The sequence below is a fragment of the Lipophrys pholis genome (genome assembly GCF_963383615.2).
Source record: "Lipophrys pholis genome assembly, chromosome: 18".
Classification (NCBI taxonomy): domain Eukaryota; kingdom Metazoa; phylum Chordata; class Actinopteri; order Blenniiformes; family Blenniidae; genus Lipophrys; species Lipophrys pholis.
The window spans coordinates 15,406,878-15,430,221 of NC_137646.1; the positions used below are offsets into that span (position 1 = coordinate 15,406,878).

The 23,344-nt window shown below is 45.1% G+C and overlaps 1 protein-coding gene across 1 annotated transcript in view; it reads left to right on the top strand.

The window, feature by feature from the left end:
* The window catches only part of pcdh7b (protocadherin 7b), a gene marked incomplete at both ends in the record, with an annotated part of 116,034 nt that overhangs the window by 38,018 nt on the left and 54,672 nt on the right, over positions 1-23,344 (top strand). The window contains 2 exon segments of the mRNA XM_080485862.1: positions 18,258-18,386; positions 18,388-18,477. Of these exon segments, the coding sequence (XP_080341988.1) occupies positions 18,258-18,386; positions 18,388-18,477 (219 nt within the window).

Genomic DNA, 23,344 nt, shown 5'->3' on the forward strand with positions numbered 1-23,344 from the left:
GTGTGTGTTTGTGTGTGTGTGTGTGTGTGTGTGTGTGTGTGTGTGTGTGTGTGTGTGTGTGTGTGTGTGTGTGTGTGTGTGTGTGTACTTGTGCTGCTAATGCGTGCATGCACACTTTTATTAATGCATGAGCTTTGGAGCATGCAGGCTCTTTTTCCCTCCTCCTAAACATGTGAAATTCTTCCCGTGTGAGAGGTGGCTCATTTTTGAGATGTCCGATTCTTTTTTGGTGGGGGGGGGGGGGGGGGGGGGGGGGGATAACGAAGAATCGGATTGAGACAGAAAACACAGCGGAGAGATGAGAGCGGGAGAAGGCTGTGGCGTTTGAGAGGGGAAACGGCATTGTCCGCGCACTGGGAACGCATCATTTTGTATCCAGAGACTTTAATCATGGCTTCAAATGTAAAACTAATGTTTTTAGGTGATGGTCAAAGTCGAAACAGCCAAATGGCCTTCCATTGCCGGATGCAGAGAGGCCTCCCCCATCTCTCGACGCGTCAAACGCTTTCCCCTCGGCTTGAAGCAACAGTCGGTGGGAAACGTCGGCGTGTTTATGGCGTCAGGTTTTGGGACGTAATGGTGTCTCCCTATCTGTTCCGTTTGTATATGAAAAAAAAAAAATCCTCTTACAGAAAAGCAGGAGTGCTTTCTGTCTGAAGCCTGTAAATGCGAGAGGAGCTTTGGGGCTAAGATTTCACAGCCACTAATAAGCATTCAGCCTCATCTCCTCCTCTGCCTCGTGGTGACTTGGCTGCTAATGTGTGACTGACAAGCCTCGGCTTCACTGTTGATTGGGGCAGTTTTGCAGGTTGGCTAAACACACGGCTGACGGACAGATCTGGGCTGCGCGTGGGACGGGCGTGTCTCGCCCGCCGCGCGCCAAATGATACGCGGCCCGTATCAGAGTCTCATCTTTTTGTCGGCGGCGCTCGACCCCAAAAAATTCAAAAATGAAAGAAAGAAAAAAAGAAAGGTGCATGCTCTGCTCTCGCTGGCTTGGATTGTGAGGGGTTTTGTTGAGACTGTAACGCGGAGAAAGACTCGGTGGATTGGAGCCATTTCTCTGTGATGGCCTTGGTTGGCTGGCTGCAGCGGGGAGCATTGGTTTTTATTTTGCCAGATTGTTGGGCTGCCTCTCTTGTTTGCCTGCTTAAATTAGCCCAGCAGGGACCAGTCGTTGCCAGAGCATTTTTTCGGGGGTGAATTTGCAATAATAAGTCTATCTATATCCTTCTCACTCCCTCCACATAACCCCCCCCCCCCCCCAATAGCCGATCAATGCATATTATCTCTAAGCAGGGCTGGGAGACAGGGAGGTCACAAGGTCATATGTATTAAGAGTGCATTTCAAGTCAGGCTCTCAGGGGTCATTGTTAATAATCGCTGGTCCCCACTCAGCAGCGACCAGCTCATGCGTTAAATAGGCTTTGAATATGGACGTTTGTTGTTGTTTCGGCTCTATAAAAACAGTATGAGCTCTTCTCTGTACATGGACTCCTATAGTAATCTTTTAAGATCATTCCAGAGCAAATGACGTTGTCGTGTAAATAACAGAAAGTGGCTCGCTGATCACACTTCCTGGGTCTGTGCCTTTAAATCCCACAGCAGAGTCAAGTATTTAATCCTAAGCGTGTGAGTTCAACTTGAAAAGTTGTGAGTTTTGAATAAAATATTGTCTAATTATAAAACTGTTTATGTTTATTTGCAGAAGATTAGAAGGCTTGTTACTTGATATGTTTTTGATTAAAGACCGCCTGATTTAAATTCAATATGTGGAAGTAACTTCTGTGAATAAATTAGCATAGGGGTTGACTTTTGTGGCAGATATGATTGTATATAACTGTGCTCATGCAACATAACAGCAGTATGTATATTATATATTATATTATTGTCTAGGTATGATGGATTGAGTTGGGTGGAAGTTATATTATTCTCCTACCAAAAATAATTGGGTTTGTACAGCTTTAAATTTTAAGCTTCTCTTGATGTAAAAGTCTTTTAGATGCATTTTTTAAGTCAGTCTTTTCAGCCTATTGTTTGAGCTTGCGCAAGTGAAATATATGAGCAAGAACAGAAATCATGTTTCATTTGGGGAGGGGGGGGAAATGAGGTGGGTGGGTAATAAAAAAGGCCTTTTCGCTGCATTTTCGTAAAGTTGCACCTTGGGAGCCACTTTAAAAAAGTTGCATTTTCAGTGGCTCCGAGCGCCATGGTAAACAGACTCCCAAAACCCAAGAAAAGTTTTCTATTTTCACTTGAAAATGTTGTGTGAACAAAAGACGTGTTTGACACGTCATGTTTAAAGATGATGTTCGAAAAGTGGCCCGTTTCTGGAGTTTAGTAACCTTTACTCTGATCGACGGGCAGTAAAATGTGGCAAACCATTGCGGGGAGGGCGGGGAGTGGTTGGGTGTGGTTTCATCTTTGTTCTCCACATAAATGCATAATTTCAGTTCTGCAAGTGCTTTCAGTTTTATTTTCTTCCTAAATAGCTTACAATTATAGTTTTTCACACTACAATGGGGTTGATAACTCTGCGTCTCTCCCTGTGATTTTTGGCTTGAGTGTGCAAACTGCTCACTTTGTCATCTTGTTTAAACCCTGTATCAAAGGAACCAAGTTCGGAATGATTGAAGGTTCTCTATTTTTCCAGAGTGGTGTGATCTCTTAGGCCATTTTGTTAAGCCTCCCGGGACGGCGAGGTGTGGGGCGGGGTTAATGGAAGATCTTGCCACGAATGAGGATTTGTTAATCCAGTTCAGATACAGTATCTAGGGTAAACCCACAGAATCCATCAGACACTTAAGACCTGCACAACACACACTTAATGAGCGTGCGCAGATGTCCTTCAGTGACACATTAAAACGCTCACAAAGAGAAAAGGCGCGCGCGCCCAAATTCGTTTGTAAGAAGAGCAAACACACGTCTGTGCTCGATGAAATATTGAATTCCTGCAAATCACACAAACTGGTGTAAATGTTGCTATAATTAGCGGTGGTTTCCAGCTCATTGTATCTCCAGCGACCGTGGTGATATGGCGCCCTCGGATTCATAAACGAGGGATTTCTCCGAGACCAAAGAGAATCCGTATCCGGCAAGCCGCCGCGGTTGCTTTTTCGTTTAGCAGCGCAACCCCTTTAAATCCCGCAATGTTATTTTATTCATGCAGATTCGGGTGGTCTCCCCGCTTTATCCGCCTCTGTGACTCCCTCTCCATCTTTCCCATCCGCCGCCGTGCCGCTCCTTCTCCTCCTCCCGTCCCCCCCCCGCTTGCTCGCGGTGATTGCGCTATAAGGACTGCAGCGAGGGCTCAAATTAATTTCAACTTGTTAATTCCGTTTGAAAAAAAAAAAAAAAAAGGTTCTATTGAAGCGTTAGGAGAAGAAGAAGAAGAAGAAGAAGGAGAATTAAAGAAGCAACCCAGGTCGCTGTTTGAGTTTCTAATTGCCGGGGCCCGGAATGTGACCTACAGATGTGAAATTCCCCACTTGATGAAATATTAACTCGACTGCAGGCCTCGGCGGAGATGAGCTGCACTGGAAAGCGCCGTGTGGAAAGAGAGAGCGCGAGCGAGGGATCCTGAACGAGGCAGAGAGACGATGGCATTGCAACCGAACACGAGCGAGGTTGATAGGGTCGTGTATAAGAATGTGGGATTGAAATGGAACTCATTAGCGGGAAGCAAGAGGGACGACAGAGACTTTTATTCACGCGGGCGCCTATGTGTGTGTGTGTGTGTGTGTGTGTGTGTGAGCAGTTAGTTATCCATGTGAGTATAAAGACACCGGCAAGTCCCTCCCAGGTCGTACATGGCAGAGAGCTGTAACGTGAAACACACCACTCACCTTATCACAGGACTTACAACCCAACAACTCATTTGTCTCTCTCTAGCTTGTTAGCGTTGCGCCTGGGCTCCGAGGGATCGAGATAAGCAGAGCGAGAAACGGGAGAATTTAGGGAGTGGATTGAGTGTGATCGATGACTTGGTGGGTAATATTCCTGACAGATGGGTGAGAAATTGAAAAAGTTGTTGGTGCTGAAAAAACAAACTCGCTCATGGCGATGATCACATCTGGATGGGCCGGTACGCGTTGGTTAAATTCAGGACAGCTTCTGCAACAACAACAAAAAAAATATATATATATATCATTGTGATGTATTGGAAATTTCACTCCAAAAAGTATTGGATCATATATTACTTAGTTACAACAAAGTTTCCCACATATGAAAGTATGTGGAACATGACAGTGTTGAACCAGAGTTGATGAACGAAGCTTTTAGCATTGGAGTTATTGCACTGAAAAAACCATTTACTGTGCGCTGCTTAATTTAAGCAAACGTGACGTGTGTTTCTATAAAAGTAATTGTGAAACTTTCACCTCAGAGTACAGAAGTAGGGGGGGGGGAGTGGGGTATGTTGTTATCCACGCAGCGATGTGGTGGAAGTCAACCGCTTTTCCATAAAAGGATCCAATAAGGGATTGTGATGCGATTACTAAATTCCCAGCTGTACTATGCTACATGACACCAGTAATCTGATTACGGATACAACTTTGCACTGTGGATACTTATCGTGTACTTTATGCGCCAGACTTTAATCCATGAAAACAATCATTTGTTGCCACAGCATAGAAATTATGCACCTCTGAAGTCCATAAAAAAGATGCACTGAGGACTTAGGACCCCCCCCAGCCCCCCTGCAAGACATCTGTATGTTTAGCCCGGTGGTGGGGTTGTGCTGCATGCATTATACTTGGCTTATTGAGTTGTCACTTGTCCCTGACCTGCTTTTCATTCTGGCCAAAGAAGAGGGCCAGAAGAGCAGTCGTGTGAGGACGGGGGGCGGTGCAGGGGAGGCACAGTAAATATGTGGGGAATAACTGAACGTGTCGTCTTCTAAATAGCTCCTACTCCAATGCCCCAAATTCATAATAATATATTCTGGATTGCGGATAAATAAAACACACCCAATTTTCTTGTTAGCAGAAAAATATGGGCCAGGCAGCTGCTGCCTTTTCTTTTTTTTTTTTTTTTTCCGGGAGATCTGATTATTGTTTTAAGTTGGAGCTGAATTGCCAGCCCTCATCCAACTCCCCCAAATGACCTCTACCTCTCAATTTACACTGGGGGTTAAATTAGCCCGCCTGATGAGAGCCATCATTAGTGCGGTGGGGTGCTGTGTTTTGCCGCTTTAGGAAAGCAGTGGATGGAAAAACCTGTTCTGCAGAAACTAGGTATAGCAAAGCGGGAGGGTTTTTGGAAGGAACCCAGTCTGAGGCAAATCCCGGGCATTGTTCTTAGATCAAAGAGAGAGAGAAAGAAAAGAAAAAAAATGGCAATGTAATACGAGCTCAAATTAAATGGATGTTTTGTCTTTTAATGTGACAGCTTCAATTCTGGCCTTGAGTTTTGATGTTGTGTGTGTGTGTGTGGTTTTTTTTTTCTTCTTCTTTCTTTCTTTTTTGTTCATACTGTACTCTTGTGGGTGACGGAGGGAGGAAGATAGAGAAAGTGGAAGAGGGGATGGGGGGGGGGGGGGGGGGAGGAGTGAGGGAGCTGCTCTCCCAGTAAATCCACAAGGACGCAGGAAAAGGCCTATTCATAGCGGTCGCAAACACACATATCGCTAACCCGGCTTCATGCCTTCCTATTGATCCGACATCATAGATGCTTGATGATGCTCACACGTGACGCGCCGCAGCATTCTCATCGCTCCTCACTATTATCTGTCATGCCGATGTCACTTCGAATCAATAGCCATCTCTTAGTCATTGACCCCACCCCCACCCTCCCACCCTACAAACTCCCACTGCCACACACACACACACACACACACACACACACACACACACACACACACACACACACACACACACACACACACACACACACCACCTCCTTCATGGGAGTCAGTGAGCAGGAACGGGGGCTGTCACTGCAGACCCTGAGCATGTTTGCTCGAGTCTCATATGTCCGCATGGCAGCTATCGCTCCCTGTTAGCTTAGGTTACTTCAATAGTGGCCATTCTTTCTCTGGTGCCCCCTCGTCTCCCATTTCTATCCTTCTCTTGATTAGAAGGAGGGATGGGGGGGGGGGGGGGTAAGGGGTGCGGAGGAGGGAGAGGTCATGCATACAGTAAGGTGCATTCACCTGTGCCTTCTAGCGTTGATGGGGGAGGCAGGGGAGGCTGGTATTTCAACTCAACACAGGATCCTACCTCGGAACCCCTGCGCGCGTGGCTGCGACTCTCCACCCCACCCGCCCTCCTCCTTCATCTGCAGCCTCCGCTGGCGAATCTCACTGATTCTTTTATTCCTGGGATGCCAGCTGCTGGTAAGGTGATAGGTGAAACGCGCACACGCATGGACGCGCGCACACACAGACACACGCAGACACACACAGACACGAGTGGCTGGGGATTGACGGCGCAAAGGCCACTGGTACTTTGGCACGGAGCTGGCTCGAGAGCAGACACAGGTGTCCGGTAATCATGCCTGTTTGACCCCTCTCTCGCCTTTGGTTTGTTAAAAAAGAAAAAGGAAAATGGTGGGATATTTTCTGCCGGTTTACTCAAAGCCTGAACAAAGAGCGGCCTTGTTGACAGTGTCCTATGTAACCTGACCACTTTTTTTTTTTACTTATTCAATAGGGGGGGGGGGGGGAGACAGCTTGCAGCTTGGAGATGATAGAAAAACTGGGCTCAATTGAACTACCCATGACTTCCTTCTGTACTCCTCCTCCTCCTCCTCCCTCTCACTGTTTTTCTGCATTATTTTGACTTATTGGGGAGAAATACCAGAGGGAGAAAACAAGCTGCACCGTTAATTGTGTTTTTTCGACACTCCTGTGCCCCCTTAACAAAGTGCCGCGCCAAGCAAGCAAGTGCCGGAGAGCCGAGACGGTGGGGACCCAAAACAACCTGACGCCATTATCAAATTTCCCATTAGCTGCCCAAAATGGCCGCCCAGTCAACATCTCAGTAATGAGATCTAATAGGGCTGGAGCTGAAAATGAGACCTTAAGAGCACGTTGAGGATCTTCTCGGCTGGGAATAGTGTGAGAGAGAAGGAACGGATCGGAGAGCAGAAAGACTTTCAGCTAAGTGCACTCCAAGAAGGGCTTTGGAGGAGAAGACTATTTAACATGGATTAGTGTGCATATCGTCGTCATCAGACAGCGATACGGGCTCTTGATAGGCTGTCTGTCTTTGATGCCTTCTGAGGCATGTGTAGGCCTTATCCCTTTCGCCTATCTTCTGTAACACGCTCCTCAGGCACACGTTCAGTGATCCAGCCTTTTCAGAACTGCTGAGATGGAGCAGATTGGATTGTGAGACGCAATTGCTTGCCTGTGTCACTTTTTAACCAAAGCAGATCAGCCGCCTTTCAAAGTAAATGCAAATATCTGGATGTCAACATGCACACATGCCTCTGACTCGCGCACCTAAGCGAGGCCCAGGCACTCTGTTACCTTACCACGCGTAAACCCATGGTGGTCTTTGAGCGCTGCGACACAAAGCCCCCACAGATGTGCACCTTCACTGTTTCCAGCACAATCCTCTCCTTTTGCTCCTGAATAGCTGCATTGTGCACTCCAGCTACTTCCTTTTGCATTCCTACGTCAGACAAAATGAACACTGTCTGCTGCAGAAGCGGCACCGCCTTACCCCCCCCCCCCCTTTTTTTTTTTCAATGCTATTAAAATTTTTGTTATGTTTTCCACTTTGGCCCCCCTGATGAAAATAACACATGGGGATTGTCTGGGCACAAGCCAAACACACATAAATTTCAATATTAATTTGGTCGGCACCTCGGCAGCCTCCCCATCCTCCTAATCTCCCACTGCATATCTTCATTATCTGAAAGTGTGCTTTCATCTTAATTCCATTTTCATCCATCAAACGTCGGGGAGGTTTGACCTTGCGTGATCCCAGCGAAGATAGCGAGTTGGGGAAGGGAGTGAGCGAGAGTGACAGAGACGGAGATAGGGGGCGCAAAGGAAAAGAGGGGAAGTTGGGAAGATAAGAAGCTGGGCCGAGATGATGAACGAGGATGGAAGGATGGAGAACACGACAGAAAGAAATGTGGAGAGTTCTTTTCCAGACAATATGATGGGGGGGGGGGGGGGGGCTTTCAGACACGCGGGGACGTTCACATTTTACTTCATCTTTACATTTCAGCCGTGGGAGGCAACACCACATATCTCGGTTTATCTCAACCCATGCCTCATTATTCATTCCCTACCTCAACTTGCCTTTTTTTTCCCCCAGCCTCCTTCATCCTCTCGCCATCAGTTTATGTATCCTGACATTAGGGTATAATTACTCATTTGTTGTAATTGTTTGGATCATAATTGTTCGACGCTTCTGTTGTAAGGAACAGGTGGCGGATGGGAGCTGCAAAGGAGGTGTGCGTTTGTGTAGTCTGTGAAAACTGGAAGAACACAACACTTGTGATGATTTGAGCATCGCGCTGATATACAAATATTTGACTTTTAGGATGTGGCAGAGGTTAGGGCAATAGTTACAACCGGGTCACGTTTAGAGGTAAGCATTTAGTTATGGTGGTTACGGTTAGGATGGGCGGCTGCCAGCGAGGCTTAGAAATGTGTGTTTGTATGCGTGTGTGTCTGTATCTGTGTGTGTGTGATATGATCAAAACAAGTTGGTGCTCTTTTGATCAACGGGAAGACACGCCACCTACTGGTGCTATGCCAATGAAACCAGGAACGTGTTGGTGGTTCTGGAAGGCCTGAGGACGCACACACACACACACACACACACACACACACACACACACACACACACACACACACACAGACACACACACACACACACAGCTACAGGCACACGTTTAGGCACACACCACTTATCCCACATGAATGATACATGCCTGCATGATCATACTCAAATAGAATGCCTCATTAGTGGATAAGCTGGATATGCTCTCTAACCTCCCCCAATCTATCGCTCTTCTGTCTCTTTTGCCTGTTTGGATGGCAGCCCTGATCCCCTAAAAGCAGGTTATCCGTCATCAGTGACTCAGGATGGTAAATAAAGAATCATTTATCAGCCTTATTAAAGCCGCTACACTGTCTCTTTCTTTAGTTTTTTTTTTTCCCTTTATCCCTATCCCCACAGTCTGTCTATCCTCTTTGATCATATTGTTGTTGTTTTTTTCTATCCGTGGTGACATTCATTTCTTTAGACATAGCATTTGAGGGCTTCTAAATCTTCCACCCGTGCCTGTGTGGGACAGGAAGCAAACTAAGTGAGCTTCTGCTGGGGCTCATAACCTCAGATGGCGCAGAATCCCCAGCTGTGGCATTTGGCCGCCTTCGCGCCGACTCCAGGCTCCTGTTGATGCAGTGTCATCCTTTTCTTGCTGACACCCAGACCTGTGTCACAACAGGCTAACGTTAGCGCCAGCCCAGGGCTTGTCACAGGCTGACAGTAGTAGGCCGTTGGTCAGACACAGCGCTGCCAGTGCAGTGATGGATCCACACATGCGACACCTAGATGCCACCCCCCACCCCAACTGCCCGTCCGCCACCCGATGGCAGAACTGGAAACCTAAACTGATGGCAGGGTGACAAGAGATATGACATGACAATGTCAGACACACACACACACACACACACACACACACACTCACACGTGAACGTCGACTTGCACTCCCACATAGACACACCAGGCATTTGCACACCTGAACGGAGCGGGGAGGGGGGTGGGATTTCACCCGACAAGCGCACGCATGCGTCCGCGTGCACGCGCTCAGTGGACGGCATGCCATTCAGCTGTCACTGAACGAACCAAGGACTGAAGGGAGGAAAGGGAAAAAAAAAGATGGGAAATGTGATCTCAGGATTTGCAGGCAGACTGTGTAAGCAACACCAGGATCAGGGTTTGCTTGACACTCATTTCCAGTGTCTGCCTGCACTTGTGTCGGCAGCAATGGCTCGAGCACGGCGACACAGTAGAAGGACCCATCTATTCCTAATGAGAAGAGCGTAACATAATTCGTCGACGTCTTAAGAGTGTCTGTGGAAATTGCTGCAAAATTGCACCAGAGCATATATGTTATTTGGTTGACAAGCCTCCCTCTGTGACTGAGGAAGCTTTCATTCATCCAATGCTTTAAACATCCAGTGTAGCCTCATGCTATCAGTTACATGGTACCGGGGTTGCAATCAAAGTGTTCTTGCGGTCTCGCCGGAAAAGCAGCAGAATCCTACAAAGGGTGTTATTTGTCAGCTTGGAGCTAATCCGCTGCCACTCAGGACAAATGCCCTCTCCCTCAATCCATCCATTGGGCCCTACCCAATGAATTAAAAAAAAACTGGAAAAAAAAAAAAAAAACACACACACACACCAAACAACATAAATGTACTCCTCCATTGGCATTCAGAGCAGGTCAGGGGTTGGACTAAGCTTCTGAAGATGTTCAAACGCATCCCCCCAGAATAGTATCTCTGTTACACCAGTGGCCTAATCCGCCACTTGAAGAGCAATTAAAAGTTTAGCCCAGACTTTAAGAAAGTAACCATGTGTGATCTTTTTCTGTCTTTTTTTTTTTTTTTTTCTTCCTGCGGGCCTGTCTCTCTAGCTCCGTGCATGGGATGCATGCTAATAGGAAAGTGCTAGCCGTGGCACTTTTCCAAAGGCATTACAAACACACTCGGGTAAAAAAAAAAAAAAACACAGCTTAGGATGGGAGGATCACCAATTTTTCATTTACTCATTATCTTCTTTCGCCTATTTCTGTCCTCAGTTTATCTATGTTATACTCTTTCCAACTCTTGCGTCTCATTCCCACTTCAATTCTCACTTATATTTTTTTCAATCCAAAAACGTTTCCCAAGGCGCGAGCTTTGAGAGTTGATCCCCACAGTGTTCCTTAGCAGAACATTTTGTGCTTAGCAGCAACTTTCTATGGCACAACCCCAACCGCGCTAACAGCAAGAAGCATCGGGGAGTTCATGCTTTGGGTTTCCTGCTGCCTTTTTGAATTTAACTAGTTTTCTTTAATTGGAGCACATATATTTATACTAGTCATTATTGCCTCTGCCAAAAGAGTGAAATAAAGGGTCAGTGAGACTCGAGAGAACGCGGGTGGACACACACCGAAGGGCGTTCCATTGATTGGCGTTCTGTCACACCATAAAACGACCACGTGGTAAAATGGAAGGGTAAAAAACTACTCCCGCTATTTCAAAGATCTACAAGAGGGTGCTAATAGCATCATCAGCTCCTAACGAGACTGTGTTGCTGTGACGCCTATAATGTCTGCACCTCCTCTAATAAAACAATTTTTAAAGGTGTTTAAAAAAAATGTTATTGTCAAGTTTGGTGCCTCTGTGTGTTGTACAAGCTCACAGCTCACTGGCATTTCTTTAAACGAGAGACTGGCATTCAGGACCATCAATCTCATTAAAGTATCTACCTCGATCTTGTTTATTTGTTTCTTCTCTTTCTTTTTTTTTTTTCAAATTCATCACAGCTTAAGGTGAGGAACTGGAAGACGGATGCCCTTGTAAGCCAGGCTGCCTGAAAGTAGTTGGAACGAAAACTTTTTTTTTTTTTTTTCTCAAACTCAACAGCCTAGAAACAGTAGAGGGAAGAAAAAGAAGAAAAAAAACACTTCTTGCATCTTTGTTGACTTAGAGGATAACAGTGGGGGGAAAAAAAATCAGACACTGAACTCACAAGAGCCTCCTTTATCTCGCTTTTGTTTTTCTTTCTTTCCTCCTGGAGTCTTGGGTGTTCTTTGGAAACGTTACCCTCCTTTCTTGTCTTCATCCTTCTCTCTTTCCTGTGAAAGAGTGACCTGGAGGAATTTGTGCGGAGGAGTGAAGTCGGAGGAGATGGGGAACGTTAAGAGGAGTACTGGAGCTTGACAGGTCCAAAGCAGTCAGGCTACAACGTGATATTTGAGACTGTGCGAGGCAGTTGCCCTAACAAAGCTGCAGCCGGCTACTCAGCCGACATTCCCACAACTTACTCAGCCCTAACCTATTTTAAAATTCCCAGGGTCACTCAAAGGAGGCATAGGACACCTTGAGGGAGCGTTCACCCTCTTGTTTTTTGACTGCCATACTCCCAAAGCATCGGCTTTCTGTTCCACAACACGGTAATGAAGTACAACTGTGATGTACCCAAATAAAAACCCGAATCCCACCTTGATCAGACTCCAATTGATTTCCAGTCAGTTCACCTCGAGGGCGCTCGGCTCATTTATCACTTCCACGTCAATGTATCTCGTGATCGTTGCACTTGGCAGTGCTGGACTTACACTAAGTTTCACCTGCATTTGAGCTTTGCAAATCAGGCAGCTGCAATTGGGACAAGCTAAATTAAGATCCCTCCAAGTATGTTGTTTGGTGTACCATCGCTATTTGGCACGTTTGTTGTGTCTCAGGTGGCGTATCACAGGTCACTGTCTGGCTGCCCATTAAATATGAAACATGGGTTCTTAATTACCGACTGGCACTTTTGGCAGTCATGGCGGTACTCGTGTGTCGCTCTCCTCTCACTCTCTCCAGGTCTTTTTCTTTGCTCCCCCTTTGTGATTGGCCTCTTAATCTTTTTTTTTTTTTCCATCTCACTTATACAAACTTCCTTCTCCGTATCCCCATGCTTTTCTTGGTTGACTGCAATAAGACACTGGGCCTGAAGTTTATGTTTGCTCCCTTTGCCCCCTCCACCCCCAACCCCCCAAGTCCAAATCAGCCACAATTACTTCCTGTGGTTGACGGTAGTGGGTCACTGCCATCCGCCAAAGGTATTTTACAGCTAAAATTACACACACCGTGTTTCCCAAATGCAATTCCATCATTCCATTATCCTATGCTTTAGCCAGAGGCTCTGGTAAAGGTGGGCTTAATTATAAACCCAGACATCCAGAGAGAATGGGTTCAGAACTCTTCCTAGAGGAGGGGTCACGTTTAGCCACAAACAGAGTCACCATTGTGTGATCTGTGCATGGTTTGTGTTCCCACTGACATTATGAGTGAAATTTGTCATGGCAAATCAAGAGAATCTTGCAAAAGAAATACTTGACATAAGAGCCAACACTTCGCCTCACCTGCATCCCATCTGGTTTCATTGTTTATTGTGACTTTCCATGAAAAAGATCCTCCATTGACGCAGTGTGTCCCCCATTTGAGGGAGATAAAAGCACACGTAAGGCTCAAAGTGCTGCTGAAAGTGCACCAACGTTATGTTTCAGGGGATGAGGAAATGAAAATCAAATCCAAGAGGTCACACATTATTGACACGAGTGGCATGGTCCTGCTTTTATTGGCTCTGGGTTCGCTCTGAGTCAGGCAGCCCATGTGGTTTCCCTTTAACATCCAGGAAACAGGCCCGGGCCAAGCTTGGGCCAGAGCTCGCAGTTTAAAAAAAAAGTGGCTTGTTTGCATTGTTCATTTTTTAGGATGACGGATTTGCTCAATCACCCGTGGCTGTCACAGCAGGATTTCAATCACAGGCACACCCAAAAGAGGCCCTTCACTGCTGAGACCCTTAAAAAGAGGTCCCGGCATCTGGCAAAAATAAAGCAAAGTACTGCTAACTTGTAATGAAAGCCATACATTAAAACCTCGGTTGCATGCTGACAGGGCACGGCATGGGCTTTTGCTATAGAGCTATGCAATGTGTGCAAATATAAAGAGAAAATAGCTTTTCTCCACCATAAGAGTAAGCCATTTAAAAACAAAGACTCGTTTTCATCACAAAAAAGCAATTGGAATGATTTTAGAAAACAATATGCTGTCCATTCAGAATAAAATTGAAGTCGGATCACGCCATTTATTTCGTGTGTTTGTGTGAGGTCGTGTTTCTGGCTCGGCCAGTGGTGAACTGATTGACGGGCGAGAGGCCATGGGGGGCAGCAGGTCAGGTTGGGAGTTAGAGGGACCCGTATCAAAGGGCATGTACTGAGTCAAGCTTAACAAACCGACCAGGTCTGAAAAGTGGCCGTTACCGGGCCACAGAGGGCTCAGCACATTGCCACATATCAGCGTGAAAAGTCATCAAAGAGGGCACACACACACACACACTGTTACACTCATAGTCTGTTTTTATTGCGCCGTGTAAAAATTTCCCTCGTGTGTTACAACATCTTTGGGGGCTGTAAAGTCCCAGTTGTCAACCATGATTTTGCATGTGTGCACGGCAGATAATTGCTAATTCTTTCCTTGTGGTTTGGACGAGGCAATGGCTCCCAATATGGTCTTCCCTTTCAATGCTCAAGAGAGAGGGAATAAAAGATTGAACATGACAAGCACAAAGCTGTGTGTGATCTGGAGTGAAATCGTGGATACTCCGTTTTTATTGGGTTTTTTTTTTTTTTTTGCTTCTTCATTATTCCCGCCTCCTACTGAAACACCTAGGAAAAAGCAGGCATGTAGGAATGAAAAAGTGACAGGATGACAGAAAGAATCTCTGTTTTATTTTATTCATTTATTTAAAAGACACACAATGAAGGGAGCGGAGGTTGCTGTGCAGACGGCGCTTGCTACAGATTCTAATCCAAAGCCTCTGGCGATCTCTGCATGAACTCCATTTCTGGTCTGCAAACAAATTACCCCCCCCCCCCCCTTCTCTCTCTCTCTCTCTCGCTCTCTCTCTCTTCTATCTCGCTCTCCCTCCAGTAAAAATAAGCGGAACTTCAGGTGAATAAAAGCTATTTGTTCATTTAACAGTTTTTCCCTTCCCGTCAGCGTCTTTTTCTCTCTTCCAAACTCAATTTTTTTTCTCGTTGGGTGCGAGCTGGAGTGTTTCTTTTATTTGCAACCGTCTCGCCAGCTATTCATTTGGCAACCGTTGTTTAATTTGTATCATTAGAAAACCATGTTTCTCAAGGAGTGTGGCACTCCACTAAATCTGATCCAGACAAAGCACTTTTTTTTTTTTTTTTTTTTTTTTATAAGCCGCACACAAGCTGTGGGATTTGTTCATACACACCTCACACTGAACAAGTGTTTTGGAGAAATAGAGTCAAATCAACCAAACAAACAACCCCCCCCCCCCCCCCCCCCCCCCCCCAAAATAAATATATTAAAAGGTTTCAGTATTTCAACATCTCTTCAAGTGTTATTACTTATAGGGAGCGGTTTTCCTTCTGGGCCCTGGTTTTAATTATGCAACAAATGTTTGACTATTCAAGTGAAATTTGCATGAATATTTATACCAATTCATTTGTTGAGTGTTGATTGTAATTACATGGAAACATGATTTATTGCCAAGATTGCTGTGTTAGCTAGCCAGCCAGAGGAAGAGAACCGGGCAGAAATATATTAATAAATGCAAATTCACTCAGTCACACACATACACACCCACCCACCCACACACACACACACACACACACACACACACACACACACACACACACACACACACACACACACACACACACACACACATCCATGCGCGCAAACAACATTAAAAGCCAATTTTTCCAAAAGTTTGTGGGAAAATGTGATTATTAGACCCAGCATATTTAACAGTCTGAGCCTGGCAGTGTTTCAGAGGTGCCTCCAGTAAAGGCTCATTCAAGTTCTGCATACATACGAAAACAGATAGGCTCACTAGAAATGGTGTAAACATCACTGCCTTTATAGTCGATTTCAGTGCGTCAAGTGTGTTGGAATTTGCGTTTTTACTTCATTCCACCATGTTCTCAACATATGAGCCAAAATACCAAGGAAATGTCAACACTGCCCCTTTGGCGAATAGTGGTACTACTCCATTTGTTAAGCTTCCAGAGGACGCACAAAAGTATGGCTGACATAAATGCAGATGCAGAGTATCTGTACTTTACTCGAAAGGTTAATTCGTATCTGCGGTCTTGTTAGACAGGGGACCTGCTAACACTGAGTGAAATTGTCCCATAGTTCTGCGTTCAAGCTTCATTTCAAAATCTTTTTTCCAAAATAGTGAACAAACATGAAAATACAAAATGTATTTTCTATGATCAGCTGTCCAGCGTGCACGCTTGCCTTTGCCCATAGTCTGGGATTGGCTCCAGCCCCCCCTTGCGACCTTGAATTGGACAAAGTGGAGGAGAAGATGAATAGCTGGATAGAAAAATTATTTTGACAAAAATGAAGACAGTTTTCCCAGATGTACAGATTTTCAGCTAGTGGTTGTAGAGGCTGTTCATTGGCAGTAAAATAATGTAATCAGTGCTCATTTGCTTAAAGTAAGTCATCCACCTGACCTGCCGTGTCAAAATGGTCATATCGCCATGGATTCTTCACCAAATAAGTCAAAGAGTACACAATGTGTTTTCTAATCCTCCTCCATAAAGTTGGAGGCTGCCACAGATCCACTGAAAATGTTCTCTCTGTCTGTGCTCTCGCTTCATCTGTAATTCTTTTTCTGAACATACACAATTCCTACACAGTTATATAATAAGAGTTTGATCAATTTCTGCATTGCCCATGCTCTGCAGCATAATCTGAACCACATTAACCATTCGTTTAAAAGACAGAAGACGTGGCATGCATACCAGTCAAGAAAAACAGCACTGGAGCTCACACTTGTGTTCTCATTTCAGCCCAGATTCTTCACTTAATGAGAACAACACAAAATGTTGTCATCGCCTTTCATACAGTTTACAGGCTGCCACAAATCTGACACCAAAGTCGATGACAACCACGCTGAAGAGCATCAAAACATAAACCAGCAAAACTCCAGTCACCAACAATTACGAACCTCAGTCTGCTGCACAGTTTCTACTCCATCACATTGTTTGTCTCTTTCAAACTGGCAAATTCGAAGTCACGGCCACATTGCGACACTTAACTTTTTGAACAAAGCTTGGCTATATCCCCTTGCATAAGCGCTTGCTGATATTGTGTGACCAGAAAATCGAAAGCTGTCCTTAAGTGTGTCAGATATAATAGTGAAACAAAAAAAAAAAAAAAAAAACAATCAAGCAGCGTGAGTAATGCTATTAGACTTTCGGTCAATGAGGAGTATAACGAGCTCACAAAATTCCTCGCCATAGCATGTTAGCTGTGTTATGGCGCCAACATGTTTCGCCCAACACATAACAGATGCCACCTCATCAGGTGAGACAACTGAGCAACAGCCAGGAGGAGAGAGGGTGGGAAGAACAGGAGAAAAAAAAAAAAAAACATGAGTAATGGATCATTGTTCCTTGTAATATCATCATGATGGGACATCAAAACAAAGAGGACAGAGGGAGGAGGGGGACAGAATGAGAGGAGAACATGAGAAAGCAGTGAGGTAAAGAGAAAGGTGCTGGAGGAGAACGTGTGCAGCAATGGAGGCAAGCACTGACAGTATTTGTATCTAATTAATGAATGGCATTAGCCATTTGTTATGCCATTTATTCTGGTAATGACCGAGCCTGTTCTTTCATCCCTCGCCTCATGCTCATTCTCCTCCTTTCATTCCTCCTCTCTTCCATTACCTTTGTACAATGCTCAATCAAGAATTAGTAGATATCAGAGAAAGGAACAGACTGAGAGATGAAGAAAAAGGCCTTGGCTTTAATGACGTACTCCTCTCGTGCTCAACACAGGAAGCTATTCACCAATATGTGAGAGCCACGCATACCGACTCTGTGAAGTTTATGGAGACAAACCTTTTGTTTTGCGTGCACGTGGTCACATGCCGCCAGGGTAGGTCCGGCCTATTCATGTGCACTCGTGTCTTCCTTCACACCGTCGCTCTCTGGCGAGGACTCAGACCTCCCGCCGAGCCAAGTGCTTGTTCACCTTGTCCTCTTTTTAGTGGGCAAATTAGCTGCCGCATTCTTCCCTTCCTTAGCTGTGTTTAACACACAGGTTTAGCTAGCTACCATGTCTGCCTGGTCCCCCGAGCATCTCGGAAATTTGTGAAAGACTTTCTTTGTACAGCCTCCTCTGTGTCCTGATTACAAGGTCCTCCTATTGAAAGTTTTCAGGGTGAGCGAAAGGCATGGCCATAATAAAAGGTAGTTGTTGACTGTTGTAGTAGAACAGATGAGAGTTACAATTATTGGCGGGAGTCTTGATATTGATGTTAGCCAGGGCGTTTAAGGTAGCTGTGTCCTTAAAATGTAGCACACTCTAACTGCTCCCAGCCTCCTTACCTTTAACCATTTTCTTTTTTTAACCTATTCCCCCTATCATCTTGAACTAAATCCCTCCCTACGATTTCCAAAGGACCCAACTCCCAAACTGACGTCTAACAATAAAGCAGTCCCTTTTATAGTGACCCCCGGCCATTTGGTTTCTCTTGTAGCCGTTTCGCCGAGTGACCTTCTCGGTGGTGAGCCAGCCCCAGGACCCTCACCAGCAGGGATCGCTGCAGAGCTGCTACGACAGCGGCCTGGATGAGTCGGAGACACCCAGCAGCAAGAGTTCATCGGGCCCCCGGCTGGGCGCCCTCCCCCTGCCCGAGGACAGCTACGAGAGGACAACGCCGGATGGCAGTGTCGGTGAGGCAGAGCACATGGAAAATGGTAGGGGCAAACACTGAAAGGAGATTAAGAAATCGCTAAAGAACAGGGAGCACACATGCACATAATAATTAGATGTCCGATCGTGGACAGTTTCCCAAACAGAGCACAGAAACATATACAAGTTTTCCCTCCCCCCCTCCCCCAATATTTATCTACTTAGAAAGACATTTTCTTTTTTTTTTTACATCAAGTATGGCGTGATGCAGCGGCTGCTTTAAGCTAAAACCCTTTTGCAGATGCACATTATGTGAATGCAAGATCTGGGATTTACTCTAACATCTATGGTTTTGCGATAGAAGTGGTAGTTTTGTTTGATCAAAGGAGCTACACGGGCTTATACACGCTACTGACGTATTCTTAGAGACCTTTCCAACCATCTTTATTATTTTCGTCTGCTACCATTTTTAGACAATTTGATAACTCCAGTTGAGTGTTGTTTATTGGGTAGATTTCAACGTGACGGTGGATGGATTTACCTTAAGACCTCTCTGTCTTGCCTTTTTTCTCTGAGATAAAGTAAAAAAAGGTGTTACGAAAGGGGGGGGTGGGTAATATTCAACCTGAAGTGTTTAAAAGCTAAACAGACAGCAGCTGTACCAATTTGCTATGTGTGTTTGGCTTGTGGCCCTCAAGAAGGAGTTCATTCTGCTGCCAATTTGGAGAAAGAACTGATGTTCTGTAGGTTGTAATGTAAAAAAGACTGCAGCCCAGAGAGCGTGAGTGGGAGCAGTGGAAAAATGAGCCGAGCAAAGCGCCGTATCTTCTCTTGCAGAACCGTTTCACAGCTAGCATGAGCTAGTTTCTTACCAAGGCCAAGATATGTATGTGTGTGTGTGTGTGTGTATCTGGGTGTGCAGTGAGAGATGGGGGTAATGGTCCCATTCATAGTCGAGGAGTCTGAAGCGATGCTTAACAAGGAGTAGCTGTCTTGAGAGTGCTAAGCCTAAGTGCAGAGGCTTTCCCACTGCAGCTTAGCATAAAGATATTCAAATCACTTACGGATTCACATCCGCTCTTTTTAGATGGATTTGTTTGGGAGTTGATGCCTTAACTCATGTCCGATCAATGCAGTCAATAACAAGTTGCATTGGCGCAACCTGGCTTTACCTTCGGTGACTTTACCTGAGATACTCCAGGGATTATGTGAGTGGGATAATGTCTGGTTATTGGTTTGTGCTGACCCTTGCCAGAAAGTAGAAAGCCGGGCAAACTGGACAGATGGGCGCATCAAACGGGCAGTTACACAGGTGTCCACACACAGGGGCTTTCTCAAAATTTGGCCTTACTGCAGATTAAAAGGGATTTGAAACACTTTGATGTGAGACGATAGGGCTACCTTGTGGATATTCAAATGTTCCTTTTTCCTGACAATGGTATCTAATTTACTTGCCAAATTAGACTTTAAAATTGAAAAGCTCATTTTGATTTGGTTGCTGTTTAAATTAATTGAATGAGGACAAAGGTTTGATCAGGCGGTCAATCAAAACCCACCAACCGAATATAAAAAGCTGCATAAATAGGGGGGGTAAATGAATCTAAAAATTGGAATATTGAATATCCAGAAAGCTCATGTTTTATTAAAATTAGACCTCTATTTACAATATATTACAATAAGCACACTGACCCAGAATATTTGCCATTTTAATTGCCATCAGTTCTTGGTTTGGCTCCAAGTGCGTATATGTTGCTAATTCCACTGCTTTTCAGGGTACGAGCGAAACGTACAGTAAAGCTTTAGAGGAGATTTGTTGGAGAACAGAGTCAGGGTCAATTCATGAGTCGGTCTCCGTCTAAAAGAAGCAACATGCTCGGCTGCGGGATTCCTATCTTTAGTGTGATCAGCTGAACTGGCTTGTGTTTGCAGAAGGAAAGTCGGCAGCGCAAGTGAGATTGGAAGTGAAAGAGTGCATGTGGATTTCGTATTCTTTTACTCCGCATAAGTCTACTAGATTATGGTCAGATTCTTGCATTTCTGTGGCATATTTCTACAAATAGGAGTTCTTGCCATTTGAACTGTGAGGATATAGAGCGATAGAGTTCACTTATGGGCATGCCGTGTGGCCTTGTGGTTTGGAAAGGCTGTAATTGGTCCATGTTCTGTGATTCAATCACGGGAGGAGAGAGAGAGAGAGAAAAAAAAAAAAAAAAAAAGCATCTGTGTACGTCCAGCTAAAGCGTCCTTGAGGAAGAACGCTGAGCCCCTGCTTGCTCACTTATGCTGGGTCACTCTGGATAATGGCATCAGCTAAATACCTAAGTGTAAAGTAAATGCAATCATCTAAGGTTAGGGCAAATATTGGCAAACTGCTTCAGCCTCCTGAGGCGAGCTGACCGTAGTCATTAGCGCTCCCCCTTGTGTCGTAGCCAGAACTCACAGAGACGCCATCGACACAGCTCTTTCGTAGGAAAATTAGAAAGTTATGAGAAAAGCGGGAGTACAGAAGTTAACAGATGGCTTCCTGTGGCGCTCAGAGCTGACATGGGTACTATTCAGCAACAGGTAACAAGAGCAACTTCAGGTTTCAGTCCTGTAGGTGACCAGAAGGACACATCGGCTCTGGAAGAGAGTCGAAGAAAGGTGTGTGTTGGTTCATTGTGTTGACAACATTGGTTGTGGTCAATGTGAGAATACGGCAATTTCAACTTTGCAAGAAGACCCATGAGGATCAGTTTGGAAACTTGCAAACAGAAAATGTGATTTTTTTTTCTTTTTTTTTCCCCCTCCATTTTTTTGTTAGTCATTCTTCACGTTATTGATTCATCATGTTTGACTGCCATTTCTTTGTGTCAGGGTGAAATGCAGACAAAGGCGAATGTCCCTTTTTGATTCAGGCTTTTTTTTTTTTTTTTCTTTCCCAAGCTCAGACTTGCTTGTTGTCAATCGATGTTCGCACAATGTGCACGAACAAATGCCCTCCGATGCAGCTGCTCACACATGAATGCGCGCTCGCAATGCACCCCCCGCCCCTAACCGGTGCCGCCACTCTCCAGGGACAAACACATGAAGACGCTGCACACAGACTCTGTCTTCTGCCCCGGCTCCTCATCTCCTTCCTTTCTTTCCACCCTGCACAGATGTGCCGAGGGACCGTGTTTTATTTTCCTCATCTCCTTCATCAAGGTCGGGTTTCAAACTTTATTATTTTCCGCCGGGTAACTTCTTCCCGTTGGGAGTCTCGAAAATAAATAAATAAAATCAAACATACGCACGCAACCTTTGCTCTGCCTCCAAGACAAATACGTCCTGAGCTGACTCAAGACATGCAGTGCTGAGGCCACTGTGGGAATATGGACACATTCTTGACTTGTTCCACATCTCCACATGCAAATCACAGACTGAGTTGAAACCTCCGATAATTTAGCCCCAGAAGAAATTGTTCAGTTGAACTTTGTACTGATAATTACAGATGCTTCCTGAGCAGAAACCAGTTTTGACCGTTATCCTGGAGTACCCCCCCCAAAACCCTATATATTTCTCACATTGGCACTTTGTATGTTTCATAAAGTCTTGATCTTTTGGATGCACAGCTGGTCCCTTCACTTATTCATAAGCGTACCCTGGCACTCATCAGATATTCATAAACGCTGAGTGTTTGGTGTCAAGCACCCGATTAGGCCGTTCTGGACGTCAAAGAGCCCTTCCAGATGCACGGCGTTATCGGCGGGTCAAAGACTTGTGCTCTATTATTGATCCCCGCATCACCGGGGGGGCTGTGGATTTTTCCATTTTCACTGTGTTTAGTTCAACTGCACCTCAAAATAACATGCCTCACACATTGCTTTTCTATGATGAATGAAGTGCATGAGGTGTGCAAAGTGTTTTTTATGTGAAACCTCTGCATGGAGCTGAGTTGCTCCCGGCACTGAAGATGTAATATGATTTTGCAGTGCATCAGTGGAGTTACGCGGTTTGTCTGTGCCTGTTGCTGTAGGTCACACAACCTAGGATCTATCCTATTTGAGCGAAAGCGTGAATCTCTTTTTCCCTCTTATATAAAAATGCTAATCTATAACTCTAATCTTTTACTATATCTTCTCTTTCTTGTGTTCAAACTTGAGGGCAACCCAGAAGCATGCTGACATTCTTTGTTGCTGTGAACTGTTGATACCTTGAACAGCTTTACAATGGAAATAAGCACATTTCATATTTATGATTTATGATCTTGTGTGACAAACTGTTATAGTTATGATTACAAAGATAAACTCACTGTTAACATCTCCCTAAATTGTAGGGTTTTTTTTATAGAAAAGAAACACTACTGTGCATGTCCGCCACGACCTTAGCAAATTGTTCTTCTGCACATGCTCAGTAGATGAACACTAACAACAATGGCGGCCTCCAGAGTGTTGTCATCTTTTTGACTTGTGTGTTTTCCAAGGATGCAGACAGGAAACGCTCTCAAAGAAGGTTCATTCACAATCCTGAGTGCACATAGTTCTTTTTTAACTTCTTCTTTAGTTTCTTTATTGTTGTTGTCATTACCATGACCAGTAGAGGGCACCTGCTGCTCGACAAGCGGAATCAATAGAATAACTTGTATGCGAAACCAACATATATTTCCCTGTTTGACTGTCTTTGGGTCACCTGGGGCGAGCTGATATATTCTCTGTATGGGCATGTGGCGCTCCGAATCAAGTTTACCTCCTTTTGAGTTTTAAAACTTTCCCCAGATTTGTTTCTCGTGATGAGCTCCAGCAGCGAGAGGATATACATTAGTTTTACTTGACTTTTATGTACTGCTACATCACAGAGTGGGTCTCGCGGTGGCTGATGACTTACTCCGTTGACGTCGGCTGCAAAGACAGATGAACAGTGCAAATTTATGGTCGCCTCCCCGGGAGAAATGGCGCCGCTAACGTTAGCATG